The sequence below is a fragment of the Sarcophilus harrisii genome, chromosome 1 (assembly GCF_902635505.1).
Source record: "Sarcophilus harrisii chromosome 1, mSarHar1.11, whole genome shotgun sequence".
NCBI classification, from domain to species: Eukaryota; Metazoa; Chordata; class Mammalia; order Dasyuromorphia; family Dasyuridae; genus Sarcophilus; species Sarcophilus harrisii.
In genome coordinates, this window is record NC_045426.1 from 481,787,430 (window position 1) to 481,808,547 (window position 21,118).

The 21,118-nt window shown below is 34.2% G+C and overlaps 1 protein-coding gene across 3 annotated transcripts in view; it reads left to right on the forward strand.

Moving 5' to 3' along the window:
• Nucleotides 1-446: 446 nt before the first annotated feature.
• The window catches only part of LOC100923484 (desmocollin-3), a 54,085-nt gene continuing 33,413 nt past the window's right edge, over nucleotides 447-21,118 (forward strand). For 2 of the 3 annotated variants that reach the window (XM_031946491.1, XM_031946490.1), the window contains exons 1-5: nucleotides 447-698; nucleotides 13,587-13,671; nucleotides 14,930-15,129; nucleotides 17,143-17,262; nucleotides 17,732-17,887. In XM_031946491.1, the coding sequence (XP_031802351.1) occupies nucleotides 630-698; nucleotides 13,587-13,671; nucleotides 14,930-15,129; nucleotides 17,143-17,262; nucleotides 17,732-17,887 (630 nt within the window). In that variant the 5' untranslated portion in view covers nucleotides 447-629. The remainder of the gene's footprint in view (nucleotides 699-13,586; nucleotides 13,672-14,929; nucleotides 15,130-17,142; nucleotides 17,263-17,731; nucleotides 17,888-21,118) is intronic. The other variant, XM_031946489.1, reaches the window with a different exon arrangement.

The window sequence follows — 21,118 nt, forward strand, 5'->3', positions numbered from 1 at the left end:
TTTTTTTTTTTTTTGGTCTGTGTAGCATAGTACCAGGAATAAGGAGGTTCTAAGGAAGTCTTTTGTATACCTCTGCTCCATGAAGGGAGGGTTGGTAATAGTGCCCTAAAGATACACTGGGTTTTGAGAATTGGTGTCTTCGTCCTCTGAGAAACTACTACCCTGTTCAGCTTAAAAAAAAAAAAAAAAAAAACGCCAGAGAGAAGATGGCAAGCTGAAACACTTTTTTCCTACCACTACTTTCTCTGTGATAAGACTTGAGAAATTGCTAGGAGGAGCCCCACAGTGTCTCCTGGGAATTTTGTTGGCCCCTGCCTTACGTCAGAGGGAAAGAAGCTTCTGGGGTAGGAAGGATTGGGAAAGGTGAGAGTAATTGGAAAGAGAAGCAACTGTTTCTGTTGTTCCTCCTCCTCCTCCACTTTTCCCTCCTCTCCCCCCCCCCCCCCCCCTTCTCTTCTTCTGTCTCCTCCTCCCGCAGCTGCAGTCACTTCTCATTTCCACGCCACACTCCCAGGTGTATTGTGGCTGCTGTGCTCTCAGACGGAGATTCCATCCCAGGCAGCCTCTTTTGCTCTCTCAAGTTGCCTTAACAGTCGGTGCCTTTCCTCAGACCTCCGATCCTGCTTCCAATGGCCACAGAATGGCCAGGACGCTTCGGGGCCGTAGCCAGCTGCCTGAAATTCCTGCTGATCCTCCCGGTGAGTGTGGCCCGGGGTCAGTGCACTCCAAGGGAGGGATTGGAGCCTATTGCCCTTAGCAAGCCTGCTGGGAGGGGTGGGCTCTCTGGAGGTGGGGTTAGTAGCCCGAGGGCGGGGGATCAGGTTAGGGTAAGGATAGGGGTCAGCCGGAGTAGGGTAGGGGGGGTGTTTAGAGTGGAAGGAGTAGATCGATTTGGCGAATTAGAGAAGTCTGGAGGGAAAAGGCGACTGGGAGAAGGGTACAAAAAGAACAATTAAACCGGGAGCGGAGCGGAGCTTGGGAATAGAGTTTTAGCCTGAAAAGGTGAGGGCGTTTCCCATCGCCTTCCCAAACTGTGGCCTCTGGATATGAGAGGTGTGTGCATATCTGCTAGTGCCTAAGTATCTGAAACCTACACAGCCTCTTTCCTCAGTGTTCGCTACCCCACTCCCACTAGGGGTCCTAACGATGCCTAGGCGGTGGCTCTTTTTCGTGGGTGGGACTGCTGAGCTCCTAGCCCTAGCCTTGGTGCCCAATAAAAGGGGCACATCTACTCCCTAAGTGAAAGAAAAAGGCAAAAGGATTGAGTTTCCTGGAATTTGAGAGCTCCTGGGAAGTGCTGGGGGCACCTGGAGCGGAGGGAGAGAGAAAGCAAACGGTTGGGGGAGAAAAGGAAAAGTGAGAAGGTTCCTTTCTTCCCTGCGAAAAACTTTAGTCCTTGGGCGGAGAGACGTGGGTGTGAAGCCGGGTGGGGCAAAGCCTCTTTAGCGTTTCGGGTGGATCTCGGCTTTTGGTTTAACCTTCAGGAATAATTTTCTTTTGGTCCTTCAGCTCTGCAGCAAAGTTATTATGCTCGGGGGGGAGGGGGCAGGGGAGGGACCTGGGAAAGAGGAGAGTTGAAAACCTCTCTAACTCCGCAAAGAGCACTCAGGAGCGGGTGGGCTGGGAAGGGAAGTAGGGAAGGGCAGCTGGGACTGCAAGAGTTTGGCCAATGAAACAAATAATTTACATTTATATAGCATTTTAAAGTTTTTAAGACCTTTTATATATATTATATCGTTGTTCCAAGGTTTAAAAATCAGTTTGATAGTGAATGCTGTTTGAGTAATCCTTCAATATAAGGTTTGGTAGGAAATTACATTGAAGGATTGGGAATTATAAAATAGGTATATATATAAATGATTAAAAGTAGTTCCACTTTTAGGCTTTGTGCCTACCCCTAGTATGTTTACAGAGAATACACAACACTAAATAGGAAAATCTTGGATGTGTAAAAGCCTTTAGACTGCGGGTTTTCTGGTTACGCCTAGATATCGAAGGAGAGGCATCTACAAGAGTCTACCTTCCTGCTTTCTTGAAATGAGCTTGGGTTTACCTTGCTAAAGTGGTAGAGGCCAACGAAATGAATACCTTCTCTGTGCCAAATTTGTCTTTTGATACACATATATAGTATATAAATATCTTGTCTTTCCAACTAAGACTTCAGGGCAAGGATCAAGCTTGTGACTTTTTTTTTTTTAAGCATTCTTCTTGGTGCACAGTTCTTTGTACGAAGAGGATAAATAAATATTCCACAAAGCCCTGCTTGAACACCTCCTCTGGGTGTGGAGGTGGCCCTGTTTTCTTGAAGTCAGTTCTAGTGATGTGCAAGCTCTGGCAGGTTTTACTAAACTCCAAAAGCTTTGAAATGTATGTTATAGACTGGACTAGCTAGGTTGAGAGGCTCATCAGCTACTGGCTATTAGATGGGGAATTATTTTGACCACTCCAGTCACAAAATTAAAGCATGCAAGATACAGCTTTAAGGATAAAATTAGAGATAACTTGTGCATTTTAACTTAAATTGATGGATCAGTTTTATCCATAATTATGGAAGGAACAATGCTCATTTAAAATAAAAAACCTTTTCCAAGTATGAAGAAAACCTCTTTGCAAGTGGGTAAATCTTTTTTAAGGTCTTTTATAAATCTTGTGAAAGGTATTAAAAATCACACATATTTAATGGTGCTTATGTTCTTATATCTATTCTAAAACTGATGTATAAAACTGGTAGGAAGTATGAACTAGTGTGGAGTTTAAAAGTCGAGTTTGTAAAGCTTTTGGTTTTTGTAGGTGATTGGTGGTAAGGAGGATAGGGAAAAAGCTCTGCTGGAGTTAAATCTTAGGACTGCTCATAGAGGACAATAATACAATATAGAGGTATACCCAGGTAATTAACTTCCCCATTTTACATTTCCTTTAATTTTTTTTTATAAGGGAAAAAATTAGGTAAAAGTTCTTAACTTGAGGATGTTCTTTATTAACAGATACATTTTTTTCTTTAATAAGACTTAGCTATTCACATATATTCTTATTTTATCTAAATAGACCCTAGTGAGTCTCTGGAAAATGTAATTTTTTGTCTTGAAGTTTTCCAAAGGAAGCTTTTTAATATAGTCGTCTTAGGCTTTTAAAGCTACAGTGAAACTTCTGCATTATTAGCAAGTGGAGTGGGAAGAATACTGTATTAGAAATCAGATTTGAATCCCAGCTGTTCTACTTGCTACTTGTCAGGTCTTCGAGAATGCCTTTAATATCTGTGGGTCTCGGTTTTCTCATGGATTGGGAAAGGGTTTCTAATATTTCTTTTAGCTTTAAATCTGTTATGTCTTATCATTTTCAAATTGTATTATATCTCCTTTTGTAAGATGAGGGTATTTGCTAAGTCATTTTTTTGATTTAAAAATTTTTCTCCCCTCAAACTATATTTGAAATCATATTATATCTTTTCATTTTTTAAGGATTTTTCCACAAAAGAAAAAAAATCGTTAGAATAGCCAACTGTTAATAAAATTGTACAAAAGCACACACTTGGCTTCCATTTTCAGGCAATTCTAACTTAAATCAGGTATGATGAAATGTGAAAAATGACTTATTCAGTTCTCTTCTGCATGTTTTTGAATATGGAGAGTTAAATTGTCAGTTCTTTAAAAAGGACTGAAAATCTGTCAATGTATTATAAAATTTGTAGTAACTCCCAAAATATGTATGGAAGGCTGCTTTTTTTCCTTTATATGAACTATATTTATTACCTACTGTTTATGAAAACGTGAGGCATGGTGGGATAGTAACTGGCAAAATGATTTAACCATTCCGCATTCTAGGTAATTCTATAACCATTTTACTGTTACTTATCCGAATTAGTGAAAGGAGTTATTAAGAACAAATGATGATATAATATTATAATACAAGCATTTTAATATTTTCCTCTTTAATGTTTTAAGATGATGTGACTCTCTTGCTTAAAAGGGGAAATACTGAGATATCTAACTTTTCTTGCTTCAAGAAATTCATTTTTTCATGTGTTACCTGCTCCAACCTAAGAAATTTGCAATCCTTCCACACCCTGTTTTATGAATTGCTACTGCCAAAATAAATTTGGTGGCCAGATTTCTGATAATGAGTCACAGTGTTGAAGCTGGTTGAGAGCTTATAGATGATCTGGTTTATCTTTCTCATTTTTCAAATGTGTAAAGTGAAACCCTGAGAGATTGTATTTTGCAAAAGGTTACAAAGTTATTAAGTATCAGAACAAAGAACAAACTGAACTATTAGTTCAATGTTTTTGGTTTTTATTTTTTAAGTAACTGTCCAAAAGTAAAATGATTAGCCTCAGGAGGTAAAACAAGTTCTCACTGGAGGGAAGTATTGGAATAGAACATGGGTGATCATTTAGGGATAGTAGAGAAGGGATTCTTGTTCAGATATGGGTTGGATCCAAGATCTATTCCAACTCTGAGATTTTAGGAAGAACATGTAAATTATACTTTTCTTTTTGAAATACAGTGGCTTCCAAAAATTAGATGTTTAATTAAGATATATCAAATTGATTTTAAATGAAAGGAGACTGATATCTATCTGGAATTTAGTTAATTTGAAATCATAAATGGCACATTTATAAAAGAGGTGAGTACAATAAAAGAGAAATAATGATTCATCATTTTAAATACAGCTTTTAGAGTATGTCAAATCTTTAATATGTATTTCAAATAATTCCTATCACCCATAACACAAAGATAATGATGGTTCATAATGAAGACTCTCAGAACATAGTTTTGAAGTACCTTCTGACTCATCAGATTCATAATTGTGGAATCTTAGAGGTCATCTTAGTCTGACCATCTAGCTAACTCAAGAATCCCCAGAAAGTAGTTATCTAGAATTTTCTTGAAGACGTCTAGTGAGTCAGGGCCTAGTGCTTCCATACCATTCCCCAAAAGCACCCTTTTCATTTTCAGACTACACAAATGTTTAGGAGATTTTTCCCCCCTATAAAATCGTGGATATAGAGCTGGATGGAAGTTCAGAAGCCATTTAGTCCAACTAATTTTACAAGTGAGGAAAATGAGTTCCCAAGTTAATGATCTATCTAAGATCACAAAGGTAATATCATCTGAGAGATTTGAACAAAAATCCTCATACTAGAATCATTACTCCTTCTATTGTATATAGCTTCTTCCTTATGCTGAGCTAAATTTTTTTTACCATATAATTTCTGGCAATTGTTCTTAGTTTTTCCCTTAAGGATTAAATAACTTGTAAATTTCTTCAATTCCTTCTTCCACGTGAAGAATCAAATATTTGAGGACAGTTATCATGACCCTAAAAATTAATTTTGTCTGCAGGCTACACATTCTTTCTGTTACTGTTACATTCTTACTGTTCTTTCATCTATTCACATGTCAGTATTGAATATACCTTCATTTTGGTTACTCAGTTAGGAATCTATTCTTTCCTGCCGATATGTCTTCTAAAACATGGTATCTAGGATTGGATATATTACTTAAGATGTGGATTTAGAAGACCAGAATATAAGAACACTATTATCTTCTTTGTTCTGGGTACTGTATTTCTATCATTACAGCCTACAAGGTTCCTTCAACACTTTTGGCTATAAAATCACACTGCTTGCTCCAGTTAAGCCTGGATTCCACTAGAACTCCTAGGTATTTCCTCCCCACACCCTTAAGAGGCCACTTTCTTGTCATAATATCTCCATTTTGTATTTATACAGTTTTTTGTATTTTTTTTTTAATCCAGAGCACAAGAATAGTTTCATCTTGCTGGCTCTATCTTGCTTCTTCCACTAGTTGAAGTTTTTTGGCTTTTTTATCCAGTGTTTTTTATCTAATTTCTATCAGATTTGTGTCATACATATTTGATGAGCTACTACAAATTGGTGACAATTTAACATAATAAAAACTGAAAAGACTCAGTTCTTGGTTTGCAGTCAGGACATGTGAATGGTCCTGATCAGTCAAAGAACCATTTTTTCATGATTCCAACATGTCATTTGTGGTTTTCTCCACATCTCGCCACTAAAAAATACTGATTAAAACAGAACTAACCTTAGATAAGGCACTAGTCCTAGAGGCAGGAGGATCCAATTTCAACTCTGGCCTCAGACACTTAAAACTTACTAGCTATGTTCCTCAGTTGTCTCACAAAACAAAACAAAACTGCTAGGGTATGGGACCCTGTTGAGAGGGACTACAGAGGCCACCTTAACCTTTGGTGCATAATGATTTTTCTGTCACGTTGCATAAACACCTTTGTGGAGCCAGGAGCCCTGATGAGCCACTGGGAAGTCTGAGGGTCACCGTGCAGTTGTGCCTGTAAGCGGGTTGTTGACATGGCTGGATTGGCTCTCCTCTCATTGGCAGATACCATACATACGCAAAGCCCACTCTGAATGGTGATTGACTACTAAGTGTTGATCCCACTTGTAAAAATGTATATCAACAGGGTTGTATGGCATAATAAACTGAAACTCTTTTCATACTCTATGAGTTTCCTGCCTCATTCATCTCACCTCGGAGATTAAAGGGCTCATATACTTTGAACTCTCAATCAAGATGGCAGCAACACAAAACAGAACACAAAAGGTTGAGAACACTGAAATATTCCATTAGAGAATATCTACCAGATAACATTAATAAAATCCATGATTCCAAACCCACATAACTAATATCACCTAATCTTTTCTCTTGTCTGAAAGAGCATTAATTGATCAGTCAGCAAGCATAATTTGTTAAGAACTTTCTGTGTTAGGCACAAGTGTTAATTATTTTTGAAAAGCAGAAAATGGTCTCTGCCTTCTCTGAGCTTACATTCAAATGGAGAAAACAATTTGCACATATATAGGTATATAAAAGCATAGCATGTCTTGAAGTTACTTCTCATACTTTTTAAGGATGAACTTTGTGAGTCTGTTTTACTATTGCTAATTCATGAGTCACACTGTGAGCTCCCCTTTAATAGCTTGTGTCAGCCAGTAGACACAATTAACTCAAAGTAAAAGCACTTTCTAAGATGGCATAATAAGAACAGTAGCTATAAAACTCTAGAATTGTAAAACACTCCCCTTTCCATAAATCTGAGCTATACTCTCCTATATATATATATATATATATATATATATATATATATATATATATATATTTTTTTTTTTTTTTTTCGCCCCCCATGTGAAGAATGGGCAAAAATAACACCACTGAGGCACATGTATTCAATGCATGTAATCAGGCAGTTTAACTCCTTTGACGTATTGCTTTGCCCTGGATAAAGCATCTCTTCTGGATAGATTATTCAGCTGGGTTTACAGAGTCTACTATTCTCCATGGTCATCTCTTTCTTCTACTGGTTATGGACACATTTCTTGAAGTCATTTCTGTGCTGCTGCATGTCTATGTATATGTCCATTTGTAGGAAGTGATCCCTACTAGATTTGCTATCTCCTATCAGGCAGGACACTATAGTGATGGGAGGAAGAGAATAGAGAAATTCTTTAGTCCATCCAGTTATATCTTCTTAAGAACCATATTTTTGGCTGTGGACTCCTGACTACAGTACCTTCACTTCCTTTCTACTCACTTTTCTTCTAAATTCCCTGAAATTTGGTTTTTGACTTAATCATTCAACTGAAACTGTTCCTCCAAAGTTACCAGTAGTTTCTTAATTGCCAAATCTAATGATGCTTTCTCAATCCTGGGCCTTGACTTCTCTGTACATTTGATATTATTGATCACCTCTTGGATATTATCTTCTCCTTGGATTTTCATGACGGTGATTTCTCTCTATTCTGTGTGCCTGACCATTCCTTCTTTCAGTCTCCTTTTCCAGATCTTCATCTGTGTATTGTTTATTTACTAAGATTTTGTCTTGGACCTGTAATGTTTGGGCTAGCTTTCTGGAGGTTGTCCGGAAGGGCCTTGGTCTCAGCAGGATAGTCACCATGAAGATGGACAAAAATAGAGTCCAAAGTCTTTATTGTCTCCTTCACAGTCTATCTCCTTCATAGTCTGTGTCTGTTATTGTCTGGCCCAGTCTCAGTCTGACCCAGTCTCCTCCAGCAGTTTGACAGTCTGACAGTCTCAATCAGTCTCAGTTTGAGTTGATATTTATATGTTGTTTCCCCCATAGACTATAAGCTTCTTAAGAGTTATAACTGTTTTTGTTCTTCTTTGTATTCCCAGTCATAATAGATTTAATGATCCAAGGGGCTTAAAAAAAAATACTTGTTGAGTGATTGAATAGAGTTGATAAGCTTAGCCTTTCATCAGCTTTTAGGAGTATGGCCAGTCCCTGAACAGTCAACAGCATTGTCCTTTTCAGTTCGATTAAAGAATTTTTTTTTTTTTTACAATTTTCTCAACTACAATGGATATTAAGATATAAATGGAAATTTGTGTTTCATTAACACATCAATACATAATTATCTCTATTATATTTTCCTTTCTTTTGTATATATTAATACAGTTCTCTCAACCCTTAAATATCCTATTACAATTATATCATTACAGTGTACTGAGTATAAGCCAATCTTGAGCGATTATATCATTATATCAAACTAAAGTGATTATATCATACTAGCTATATGCGAACTAGAGAACCATTATCTCTTCAATTCCACTAAGTTAACACCTTATTTCAAGTATACTTCTCCAGAGTTCCAGCCCTCTACATGGACCTATACTATTTTCCATTATACTATTTCATTTGGTGATCTCATCACTTCCCATGAATTCCATTATCATTTCTATGTAGATAATTCTTAGGCCTATATATTTAATCTTAGTTTCTCTCCTTAGTCACTGTTCCCATCTGCAACTGTCTTTTGATCATTTGTAATCAGATATCCCAGAGATATTTTAAATATGCCATATCTTAGAATTCATTTCCAATCTTCTCTAATGTTATATAGGATAAGATCAATTTTCCTCATCTGCTGGATATGCAACTTGATAACTTATTCTTATCACACATATAGTCAGCCTCTAAATCTTATTCCTGCTTTCACAGTATCTGTGGTGTGTACACCTTTTCATTCACACAAGTAATTCCTTTGTTAAGGCCTTCATCACCTGGACTTTTGTAGCCAGTTGATATTCTTGTCTCACTCTCTCCCCATTATAACTCGTTTCTTTCTTTCTTTCTTTCTTTCTTTTTCTTTCTTTTTTTTTTCCTGAGGCAATTGGGGTTAAGTGACTTGTCCACAGTCCCACAGCTAGGAAGTGTTAAGTGTCTGAGACTACATTTGAACTCAGGTCCTCCTGACTTCAGGGTTAGTGCTTTATCCACTGCGCCCCTAGCTGCCCCTCTAAGTCAAGTTTCACACAGAAATGATTTTTCAAAAGTGTAGGTCTATATTGTTGCCCATACCTTAACACAATAAACTTCAGTTCCATACTGTTACCTTCAGGATGAAATAAAAACTCTTGCATCTGACACGTAAAACTCCTCACTATTTGGCTCTTTTTCTACCTTTGTATTGTCTTTAAATTTTACTCCCATATAGATTATGGTCTAGTTATATGGGCTTATTTGCATTCTTTACATATGACGTTCCATATCTCATTTTTGTACTTGTTGTCCACCATGATCTCCCATATCACTCTTGCCTCTTGAATTCCTGGCTTCCTTTTAGACTCAAATCAAAGTCAGGCATTTTCCATTCCCTTTCCCCAACTCCCAGCTGCTAGAGTTATTCCTTCTAAGGTTATTTTCCATCTAGCTTGTATATATCTTGTATTTAAAGTTTTATTTATATGTTGTTTCCCCCATAGACTATAAGCTTCTTAAGAGTTATAACTGTTTTTGTTCTTCTTTGTATTCCCAGTCATAATAGATTTAATGATCCAAGGGGCTTAAAAAAAAATACTTGTTGAGTGATTGAATAGAGTTGATAAGCTTAGCCTTTCATCAGCTTTTAGGAGTATGGCCAGTCCCTGAACAGTCAACAGCATTGTCCTTTTCAGTTCGATTAAAGAATTTTTTTTTTTTTTACAATTTTCTCAACTACAATGGATATTAAGATATAAATGGAAATTTGTGTTTCATTAACACATCAATACATAATTATCTCTATTATATTTTCCTTTCTTTTGTATATATTAATTAGGGGGAAGAAATCAAAGACTAACTTTTCCTCTTCCCATGAGATACATAGAAAATAAATATAAGATAACCTTAGAGGGGAAGACAGTAGTAGCTAAGGGTCACCGTGCAGTTGTGCCTGTAAGCGGGTTGTTGACATGGCTGGATTGGCTCTCCAATCCAGTTTCTGCTAGAAGTGGCAGTGATGAGCTTAGATTTGAAAGGAAGTTAGAGATTCTTAGTAGCAAAGGTGAAAAGGGAAAGTTTTCTAGGCATGATAGACAAATTGTGCAAAAGTATAGAACTGGGAGATAGGGTGTCCTATGTGAAGTAGAGCAAGTATGTCAGGATGGTTGGATGACTGAGTGTATGATAGGAAGTAAGATAAGGTAAAAAGAATAGGAAAGAACCAGGTTGTGAAAAAATTTAAATATGAAAGTCTATTTTTGATCCGAGAGATAATGTAGTCCCACTGTCATTTGAGTGTTTGTGTGTATAAAGTGAATACTTTAGGAAAATCACTTTGGCAATTGTGTTGTGAATAGACTAGAATAGGAAGAAACTTTTGAAAGACCAGATAGAAGGCTGTTATAGTAGACCATTTGGCAGATCATAATGACCCAAACTAGGGCATTGGATATAGAGAATGGAACATGGAGATAGAAATAGAAAATATGGCAATGTACTGGATATATGGGATGAGTGATAAGAATGTCATTGAGTTCATAAATCTATTTACCTGGGATGAAGATGGTTCTCTTAGAAGTTCAGAAGATGGTAAATTTTCTCACATACATTGATGAGCAGGTGGGTTGTCTGATGTGAAATGTCCAGTAGGTAGTTTGTATTGTGAATGGGCCTAGAGTTCAGGAGACCCTTGGACTGACTATATAGATTTGAGAGTTATCTACAGAGAGATAACAAACTCATGGGAGCCAATGAGATCATCAAGTTAAAGTATATAAAGTAGAAGACCCAGGACAACATTGGAAACCACCTTCAGTTAGTGGGTGTGCCATGGGTGAAAGTTTAGCAAGGGATACTAAGAATAAATGATCAGATAGATAGAAAAGAACCAAAAGAGTACAGTATCACAATTACCCAGAGAAGAATATCCATTTGATAATGTTGCTCAACAGTATTAGATGCTGCAGAAAGGTCAAGAAGAACATCTAGAACAACGCTTCCTAACTGCTTTGCTTAAATTCATATTTACCATATTTTGGAATTAATTTGATTTCTGGACTAATGATGTTATTAGAAAAGGAAATGAGGCTACTCTGGCATAGTTGGCTCTCTTTTTTGCCTTGATTTCATTTTTTTTTAATCTCTGCTTTTTTGAAAATATATTACATTAATGCTGAAATACTCTACTCTCTCCCTACAACAAGCTTTCCCATCTAACAGAAGTTTAAAAAAAAAGAAAAATGCTCAGGAAAATAGTTCAATATAGTCACCATGTCTCATAGCATATGTACCATTTCTCATATTTACTTTCTGTTATAGACCCATTTCCAGTTCTTAGTGGTGAACCCCATCCTAAGTATAATTTATAGTTTTAGAAACCTCCTTTAGAATTTCCTCAGAAATCAGCATTAAACACCTCATCCCCCACTTTGAAGTGAATACCTTTTCCCTCCTTTTGAAAATTGTCTCTCTACTCATAAAACCTCTCCTCTTTTTTGTTTTTTAAATATAGGTCATAGATGGTTCTTTGACAATCATTTTCATAAATTTTCTTAGTACCCTGGGACTAGTACCCTTAGTACCCTAGTTTGTCTTGGCCAGATAACTGGAATTCATTAAGAACAGTTAAGACCTTAGGTAGCATGGTGGATAAAGCACTAAGTCTGGAATCAGAAAGACCTTGATTCGAATTCTGCCTCAGACACTTACTGTGTAATCCCAGGAAAATGTGTCTGCCTCAGTTTTCTCAGTTATAAAATGGGGATAATACTAGTTCTTACCATCTAGATTGGTTGTAAGGATGAAATAAGATAATAAAACACTTAATACTATGGCTGGCACATAGTAGGGAATTAATAAATGGCTCTTCCCTTCCCCTCTCCCCTTTTAAATTATTTTCTTATTTATCCTTGGTCTTGATTTTATTCCATTTTTGCTATCTGAAGATTATTCTCCTTGGTAGAGAAATCAGGAACAAAATGGGATTTGTTTAAATTTACTTTCATCTGTGATTACCTTCTAATTCAGGGCAAGTATGATACATATTCCTTTTTAGGTCTTCATCTTGTTTTTACCAAAGGTAAAAGGTCATTTTTATTGTCTTTAGCATTTTCATAAGCCACCAATGTATGAGGCTTTAAGTATTCTGACCTTGTTTTTGTTCCCATTAATGATGATCATCCTTTGTAAATTTTGTGGTATAGGGCAGTGGTATCAAACTCAAAAAGAAAGCATACTATCTGGGCTAATGTTGACTTAGGAAACCACATAGTAACATCATTTGTTCTCTATTGTATTTTTATTTATTTTGTTAAATATTTCCCAATGACACATCCATCTGGCTTATTTAATTGGGAATGTTGTTTTTGATACTTACCATTATAAGGGATAGGTCATTGGCATTGGAGCAAGGAAAACCTAGGTTTGCATGTTTTCATGTGTGACTCAATTCAACTTTGGTTTAGTCATGCAAAATAGTCTCCACTATTAAAAGGTTCTTTTGCTTTTTTTTTGGAGGGGCAGCAAATCTTTTAAATTGACTTCAGACACTTACACTTTTGGCTTATAGAATTTTAGAGATGGAAGGGATCATTTTACATGTGAAGTAAGAGGATTAGAGTAATTAATCAACTTGCTTGACATTTTGCAGAAAGTTGATGGCACAATGTTTTTTCTAGTAATTCTATCGATGAATCTGAATGTTTTAAAATAGTCATTTGGATTCATGTCTAATGAATCCAGTAGATGATGAATCATCTTTCCTACAAAATCCATTCCTTTTTGAATTCCTTTGTTTCTGTAAAGAGCACCAGCATCCTTTCAGTGATCTATGTTTGGAACTTTGTAATCATTCTTTTACTCTCCATTCTATATACTTCTAACCATTTGTCAACTGTTGTTAAATAAACCTCTGTAACATTTCTCATATCCATCTACTTCTCACATGAGAGTACTCTCATCATGAGTACTCTGATATATCCCCTTCCTCTTTCTCTCTCTACATAAAATGTGTGCTTATTATGTGTGATTGTGTGTAGTTTTGTGTGTGTGTGTGTGTGTAATATATTATATCAAAAGTCTCAGTGTAGTTTAAGAGCCCAAACTGACACTATAACTTCACATTAGGATTTAAATTAATTAGATAAAATATTGTTCAGATTTGTTATTCAAGTATATTATATTTTCATTATGTTTTACTAAAGGCATTTAAATTTATGTTAAATTGAAAACTTTTCTTGTGAACAATTTAAAATAACAATTTTATGTAAAGAATACTTATCTCACATAAGTTTTGGTTTTCTTTCTAGGTCCTGAATTTTTCTTGTGAAGCCTGTAAGGATGTTACTTTCTATGTGCCTATTGAATTAGAAGCTAAGGAAATTATTGGCAGAGGTAAGATATGGCAGAATATTTTGTAAATTGTAATTTAGACTCCATTCTTTAAGCCCTTATTGGAAAATGGAAACAACCACAAAATTATTTACCTTGACTGTTTTCAATGCCATTTAGAAGTAGATAGAAGTCAAAATAATCTTGAATATGCATTTACTCTTCATTTTGTTGAGTTTTATATTTTTAAATCTTGGTCTGTGGTTTTACTTGTGGTTGTGATTTTTTTCATTTTTCCTTTTAAATTCTTGTAATCTTTGTATTTCTATAACTACTTGTTAATGTTTCCAATTAAAAAATGGATTCCAGTGATACAGCTACAGCAAAAGGACTGATTCTATATTACTCAGGGGAGAGGAAGGAAATTTTATAGACCTAGAGGTGAAAGGCCTCATAGTAATCTGAAGGTTTGTAATCTTTTTTGGGCCTTCATGCTAGTTTGGAGAAGCCCATGCACTCATCAGAATTTTATTAAAATGGTTTAATGCTCTATCTGGCACTCCCTCTCTTATTTGACAATTTTTTACTAGTTTAGGCATGTTGTTGTTGGGTTTTTGTTTGAGTTTTGTATATTTTCTTTTGTCTGTAAGAATGTGTGTAATTCTTTTTCTTGTATCGTCAATTAGTCATTTTCTACTCTTTGTGTCTGCATATGGGGTTTTCTTGGCAAAGATATGGGAGTAGTTTGCTGTTTTCTTCTCCAGTTCTCTTTACAGATGGTGAAATCAAGACAAACAAGATTAAGTGACTTGCTCATTAAGTTTCTGAGGCTGTATTTGAATTCAGGTTCTTCTGACTTAAGGATTACCACCCTATTTAATGTGTAACCCAGCTGTTCCATGTTATTAGCTTAAGTCCTGGTAATAGAAAGGTATCTCTTATAGATTATGTGCTATTTTTTAAGAAATGTGATTTCTTCAAGGGAATCATATTTTCAAGTCATATGCCAACTCATAGTTTTAAGTATTTGTCCATAGACAGATGGGAATTCACCTTTACAAAAACATTTTAAAAAGGCATTTTATATATGTAAAAGGCTAATCAGTGTCTATTCAAAGCAGTGTATTTTGGATCCTTTTAAAAAAGTGCTTCTCATTTAAAAATTACTTGTAAATGATTTTTTAAAAAATTAGTAGGAACATTTGATGATTTTAATGTGACTAGATTTTTCCCTCCCTGTTTATTATTCATTGAAAAGTTACTTGGATTTCTATAGAAATTTTTCTATTTTCATATTATCATGAATTTTTTTTTCATACAGTTAATCTGGAAGAATGCTTCAAGCCTGCAAACCTTATTCAGTCAGGTGATTCTGACTTTGGAATTGTAGAAGATGGTTCAATATATCCAACAAGGACACTTTCGTTGTCTTCAGGGAAGAGATCTTTTATCATATACCTTGTAAATACTCAGAATTGGAAACAAAAGGAAATAAACGTAACATTGGAACATCAAAAGAAGGTATTTAAAAAGCATAATAACATTTTATTAGAAAAAACTAGTATCTTAAAACTATACCTCTCCCCAAAACTGAAGGATAATTAAAACATCCTGTTATTGCTTCATTTTTAACTTTGTCGTCATCATATACATCTTTAATATGATAATAAGATCTAAGTATCCTTTTGGACACAAATTCTATCTTCACAATTTCTCTAGTATGTACTCCCTGCTTTCTGATGACACTAATACTTACCAGGTCTAGGCTTTCATTATTTATTGAAATAGCCTCTGGTCTTTTCCCCTGCCTTGTTTCTTCATACTCCAACACATTTTCTACTCACCTACCAAAGTATTCTTCCTAAAGGCCCATCTGGTCATGTTATTTCTTACACTTATTCTCTTCTCAATAATTTCTAATGGCTCCCTATAGCTTCCATGATCAAAAAACCTTTGGCTTTTTAAGACCTTTAAAATCTGCCTCTTATTTATTTTACAGCCTTTTTATGTCTTATTCTCTACCTATTCTATGATTCAATTGCACTTTTTTTTTTTTTTTTTTTTTTTTTTTTTGCTATTCCTCAAATGCAATGCCTATTGAATTCTCTGGCTTTCTTTTAATCTTTGTTAAAATTCTGTTTTCTACAGTGAACCTTTCCTAGTACCCTTTATTGCTAACATTCCTTCCTAGATTACCTCCAAGTTTTCCTGTATCTTGTTTGTACACAGTTGTTTGCATGCTGTCTCTCCTGTTAGAATGTATGCTTCTTAAGAACAGGGTCTTTTTTTCCCCTCACCTTTCTTTATATTCCTTGAACTTATCTTGGTTCTTGGCATATAGTAGGTGCTTATTAAACACTTTTTTGCTTGATCTGGTATTGTTCTTGACCACCCTGAGTTTTTATCTCATAACTTTTGTTTATAATATGGTGTATCATTTAGGAAGACCAGCTCCTTGTGAAAAAGCCTTTAAAATACAGGGCACAAAGGGTCACAGAAACAGATTGTGCCTCAGAGTGCCATTACATTGTCTTTTAGGACTACTTTGGTCTTGATCTGCTAATGACAGGCAATCATTAGCTTTGTATCCCTACTATATGTATCCCTACATATCCTATGCCTCATCTCAGACCCATTGTCCTGCCAAACCTGTTCTCAAGCAAGTTATTCAGATAGGATAATAACTCATCTACAAAAATCATCGTATTAATTGTATTAATCATATGTATCACATTGCATAATGTGATAAATAGAAGATTAACAGCTTCTTTATACAAGATAAACTGATAGAATTAAAGTGATTATATTCCTATTTTATAATGAGAGAAATAACATTTAGAGTCTAAATCTTATCTCTACCAAAAGTATGTTCTTTAAGCTATTATTCAGGGAAAGCTTGTTCCCTTGAAAAAAGAAAAGAGAAAAAGACTCTGATTCTATTTGAGATCTATGGATAAAAGGTGATTTTCTTTATAAATTCAGTCAGATTCCAATTCAGCAAAATAAAAAAAGGGATTAAAAATATTTCAGGTGTAAGGTAAAAAATATTTACATGCTGAATCCTTATTCTGTAGAACTAAAGGTAATTAATCTTGAGAGGAAGTACAATTTATTTCTTCTTAACTTCAAGTAGTCCTTAAAACTTATTTCACATGGGAAATTTTAATTAGGATTTTCTGAAACCCAAGAAGCTAAGAGGACCTTTTCAGTTCCCTAGTTCTATGCTTAGCACTTCCACATTTTGGTGAAGGCTATTTTATAAGAGAAGATGATTACAATTGGAGATTACAGTATGAGAGAAGATGATATAATTACAAGAAGATGATTGCTATGATAAAGATGAAGGTGATGAATATTTGTAAACCTTTTTTTAGTGACATTAGTCAAATTTTTAAAAAGACTGATTTTAACTCCTTTAGTACCTCACTATTTAATTTCTATTTCAGTCCTAATTATTTGAGGATTTGGATTTACGAATTTTGGATTCTTAGGAAACCAAATGTCACTGTTTTTTCCCTTTTCTTTTAAAACTAGAAACTGAATAAAAGACAAGTAAAAGAAACAATTCTCAGACGTGCCAAGAGAAGATGGGCTCCTATTCCATGTTCGATTCAAGAGAATTCCTTGGGTCCTTTCCCTTTATTTCTTCAACAGGTAGAGTTCAAATATATATACATACACACACACATACATAAAAACTCTTATCCTTTGATTTACAAAGCTTCCATTTTTAGTAGCTGTTCAATTAAGATATTTAAGAATGAATCTGGATACATTTATCTTTTTTTTTTTTTTTTTTTGCTGAGGCAGAGACTTGCCCAGGATCACACAGCTAGAAAGTGTTAAGTGTCTGAGATCAAATTTGAACTCAGGTCTTAGGAGTTATATTTCATGTCTTCTGTTTTTTTTTTTTTTTTTTTTTTTATCGAGGGCTAATTTAACTTTCTCCTTTTTGTTACTATGTTTTATACATTTAAAGTACCAATATGTATTTTATTATGTTTTAGAAATTATCTCTTTCCCATTACATAAGCATATAAACATGTACATTTAAAATTTATTGAAAAAACTAATTTGTTATAAATTTTGACCTTCTCTAAAAATTTATTTACTTTCTTTGTAGATCCAATCTGATTCAGCCCAGAAATATACTGTTTACTACTCCATCAGTGGGCCTGGAGTTGATCAAAAACCTCTCAATTTGTTTTATATAGAGAAAGATACTGGGAATTTATTTTGTACTGGTCCTGTAGATCGTGAGACATATGAGGCTTTTGAGGTATGAGTTTAAATTATTAATGAGAATATTTTTGGATCATTTTGTTGATTGCTCAGCATTCAGACTGAATCTTTTTGATGTTGTTTCCTCTCACTGTGGCTTTTTGATATGTTCTGAATGGGTCTTAATATTCAAATAAAGTATTTCTCATAGGAAATTTGTACCTACTGCCAATTGCCTCACCTTTAGAAAGGTCAAATTGCATAGTCAAAAAAATGTATTTAGCAATAATAGACTTGAGTTTAATTCCTAATTCTCTAATTCAATTTTCATGTAATTTAGAAAAAAAATAACACTATCCTAGGTCTTAATTTCTTCAATTGTAAAATGAAAATGTTAGACTTCTTTATAGCTTTGAAGTTATTATCTGACCATATTTAAATTGAGAAGTTAATTTGTATGTGATTAAAAAGTTGTGTGTAGGACTACATTTTCTCTTATTTTCTATAGAACAAGTAGAGATCTGAAATTAACAATCTGAATAATATTTGGAAAAAAGCCTGAGAAAGGCAATAATAGTGATTAAAGAGTTGGGAAAAAATATCTATGCAGAACTCTAAAAACAAAATGAAGAGGGAAGCTGAAGAAAATTGTACTTATGCTCATTTGAAAGAAAGTTCTTTGACTGAGATAACAGTTTAATTCATTGTTCAACTTGTGAGATGATAGAACTTTAAACTTTACCTGATGAATTTGTTTATAAAACTAGAATCAAAGGTATTTCAGCTTTGTTAGGCTAATAAATGTTTATCATGAGTTGTTATGAAATCTTGATGAATGGAGTAAATGATGACCAAAGAAATGTTATGATTTGAGTAATTATATCATCTTTCAGCTTCAATATGAAGACTAAGAATTCATTTAATTTAACATTTGATAGCTTTAGAAATAAAATTAATTATTTGTTTGATACCCTTACCCTCCTGTTACAAAATTTATTTCAAAGTTTCTGAGTTGGCAGGAATTAACTACTTAATAAAATAGTCTTCAATGGTTGTTCTCCTGGGGAGGGGAAAGAAGAAGATGGAGAAAATTTTTGGAATGCAGTTACAAAGGTGAATGTTGAAAACTATTCTTGCATGTTTTTGGAAAATAAAATAATTACTAAAAATTTTAAACAATGAAACAAACAAATAAAAAAAACCCCACACTTTTTAAATGGGCATTCATCCTTTTCTTTGCTTGAAGACTTCAGTAAAAAGGAACCGAGTAAGTCTTGAGGCAGCCCATTCAATTTAGAATAGTTCTTCTACATCTTAAAAAGCATTTTCAAACACCAGTACAATTTCTCTAATTGCAAAACTACAATACAACTTGAATTCTAGCAGCAATATCAATATTATTTGACCTTTATATAAAAAAAATCATGAAATGGAGATGATACTCTAGCAAAGAAAATATTTTGATTTTGAAGCCATCAATTATATAATAGCAAAACACATCAAACTTCCTCATAAGAAAGGTAAAACATAAGATATTTACTACTCAATTATTTAATAGTGAGTATTAGAGGAAAAGTTAAGTATTTAAAATGGAGGTTATTAAAAATGGTTATAGGAAAATAAGGTAAATAATAATTATAAAATACACTCTAATAGATTTTAGCATATATGAGAATCAAAAAGACTATATTCTTCAAGCAAAATAAAATAGTTTTGGAAAAGTTAGAGAAATTATTGCATGGAAAAAGATATTTGGCAACAACAGAAATTCAATAAATCAAAGTGAATTGGAGAGAGAAGAATAATATTAGACATTGTTCTTTTAACAGAAGGAATATAAATAAATATAATACAGAGAAAAATGCAGAGTAGGAAGAAAATGACTTTTGGGGTAAGGATAAGAAAAGATTAGGAAGATTTCATGCAGGAGGACTTTTTGAATTTAGCCTTTAACATGGAAAGAATTTCACAGAAGGATATAAAAAACTGTCATGGTAGAAGTTGGAGATTAATTCAAGTTTGGCAAATATCTAGTTTGATAATTTGTCATCTAGTTTGACTAGAACATAGAAAACATAAAATATTAACTTGGGAAGGAAGCTTGGAGTCCATATTGTGCAGGCTCTTAAATACGAGGTTAAGGAGTTTGGCTTTTTGTTGGTCCTTTGAAAGTTGTTTTTTTTTTTTTTTTAGATGATATGGTATTTCTTTTTTTTTAATTGTTTTTTTTTTATTTTCATTATATATATGTGTGTGTATATGTGTGTATACTTATATATTATATATTTATTTTTCTTTTTAAATTCTGTGTTCCAGATTTTCTCTTTCCTTTTTACCCCCTCCTACCAAGAGAAACAACTATTTTCTGTTATAGTAATAATCAAATTAGGATTAAGGTTTTTCCTTTTTATATCATCATTTAGAGATCAGTCCTTATAGTCAGTCAATTTCTTTTTAAAATAAAATTTATTTGGTATTTTATTTTCCCCCAGTTACATATAAAAATAATTTTTAACATTCATTTTTAAAATTTGAATTTCAAACTCTCTCCCTTCTTTTCTTCCCCCCATTGAGAAAGCAAATAATTTGATATAGGTTATACATGTTTAGTCATGCAAAACATTTCCATAATAGTCATGTTGTAAAAGAAAATATAATTTAAAAAAACCTCAAGAAAAATAATGTTTAAAAAATATGCTTCAATCTGTATTAAGACACCATCAGTCTTTCTCTGGGGATGGACAGCATTTTTCATTGGAGGGGTAATGGATCATTGTATTGCTGAGAATTGCTGATCATCTTACAATATTGCTGTTACTTTGTACGCGGAACTTTTCACTTTGTATCTGCTTCTTTAAGCCTTTCTAGTTTTTACTGAGCATCCTGCTCAAGGTGAGACGATATCTAAAAGGCAATCTACAAGTTGTGTGTCAAGTCAGGTACATATTAGAATTGAAGATCAATTGCAAATATTTTCTCTCTCCTTCAAAAATAAAGAGCAGAATTTCTTAGAATACGTTAAAGGGAGAGAGTATTTAGAGAATCTGTAGGGTTAATCTCTTAATTTCTTTGGAAAAGGTAGTCTCAAAGGTTGAGCTAATGTTTGTTCCTTGTTCTCAAAGGAGTACCAATGACATCAGGAAAGGTGATGCTTTAACTTGCAAGTGAATTCTATTTAAGTGAAGTGGCTGCTGTGTAGTCACCAAAGTCGCTCTCCTCCCTAACATCTGGGTCCAGTGGCAATGTAGATAGGGGTGACTGGAGATCCTGGATACAGTAGTGTTATTGA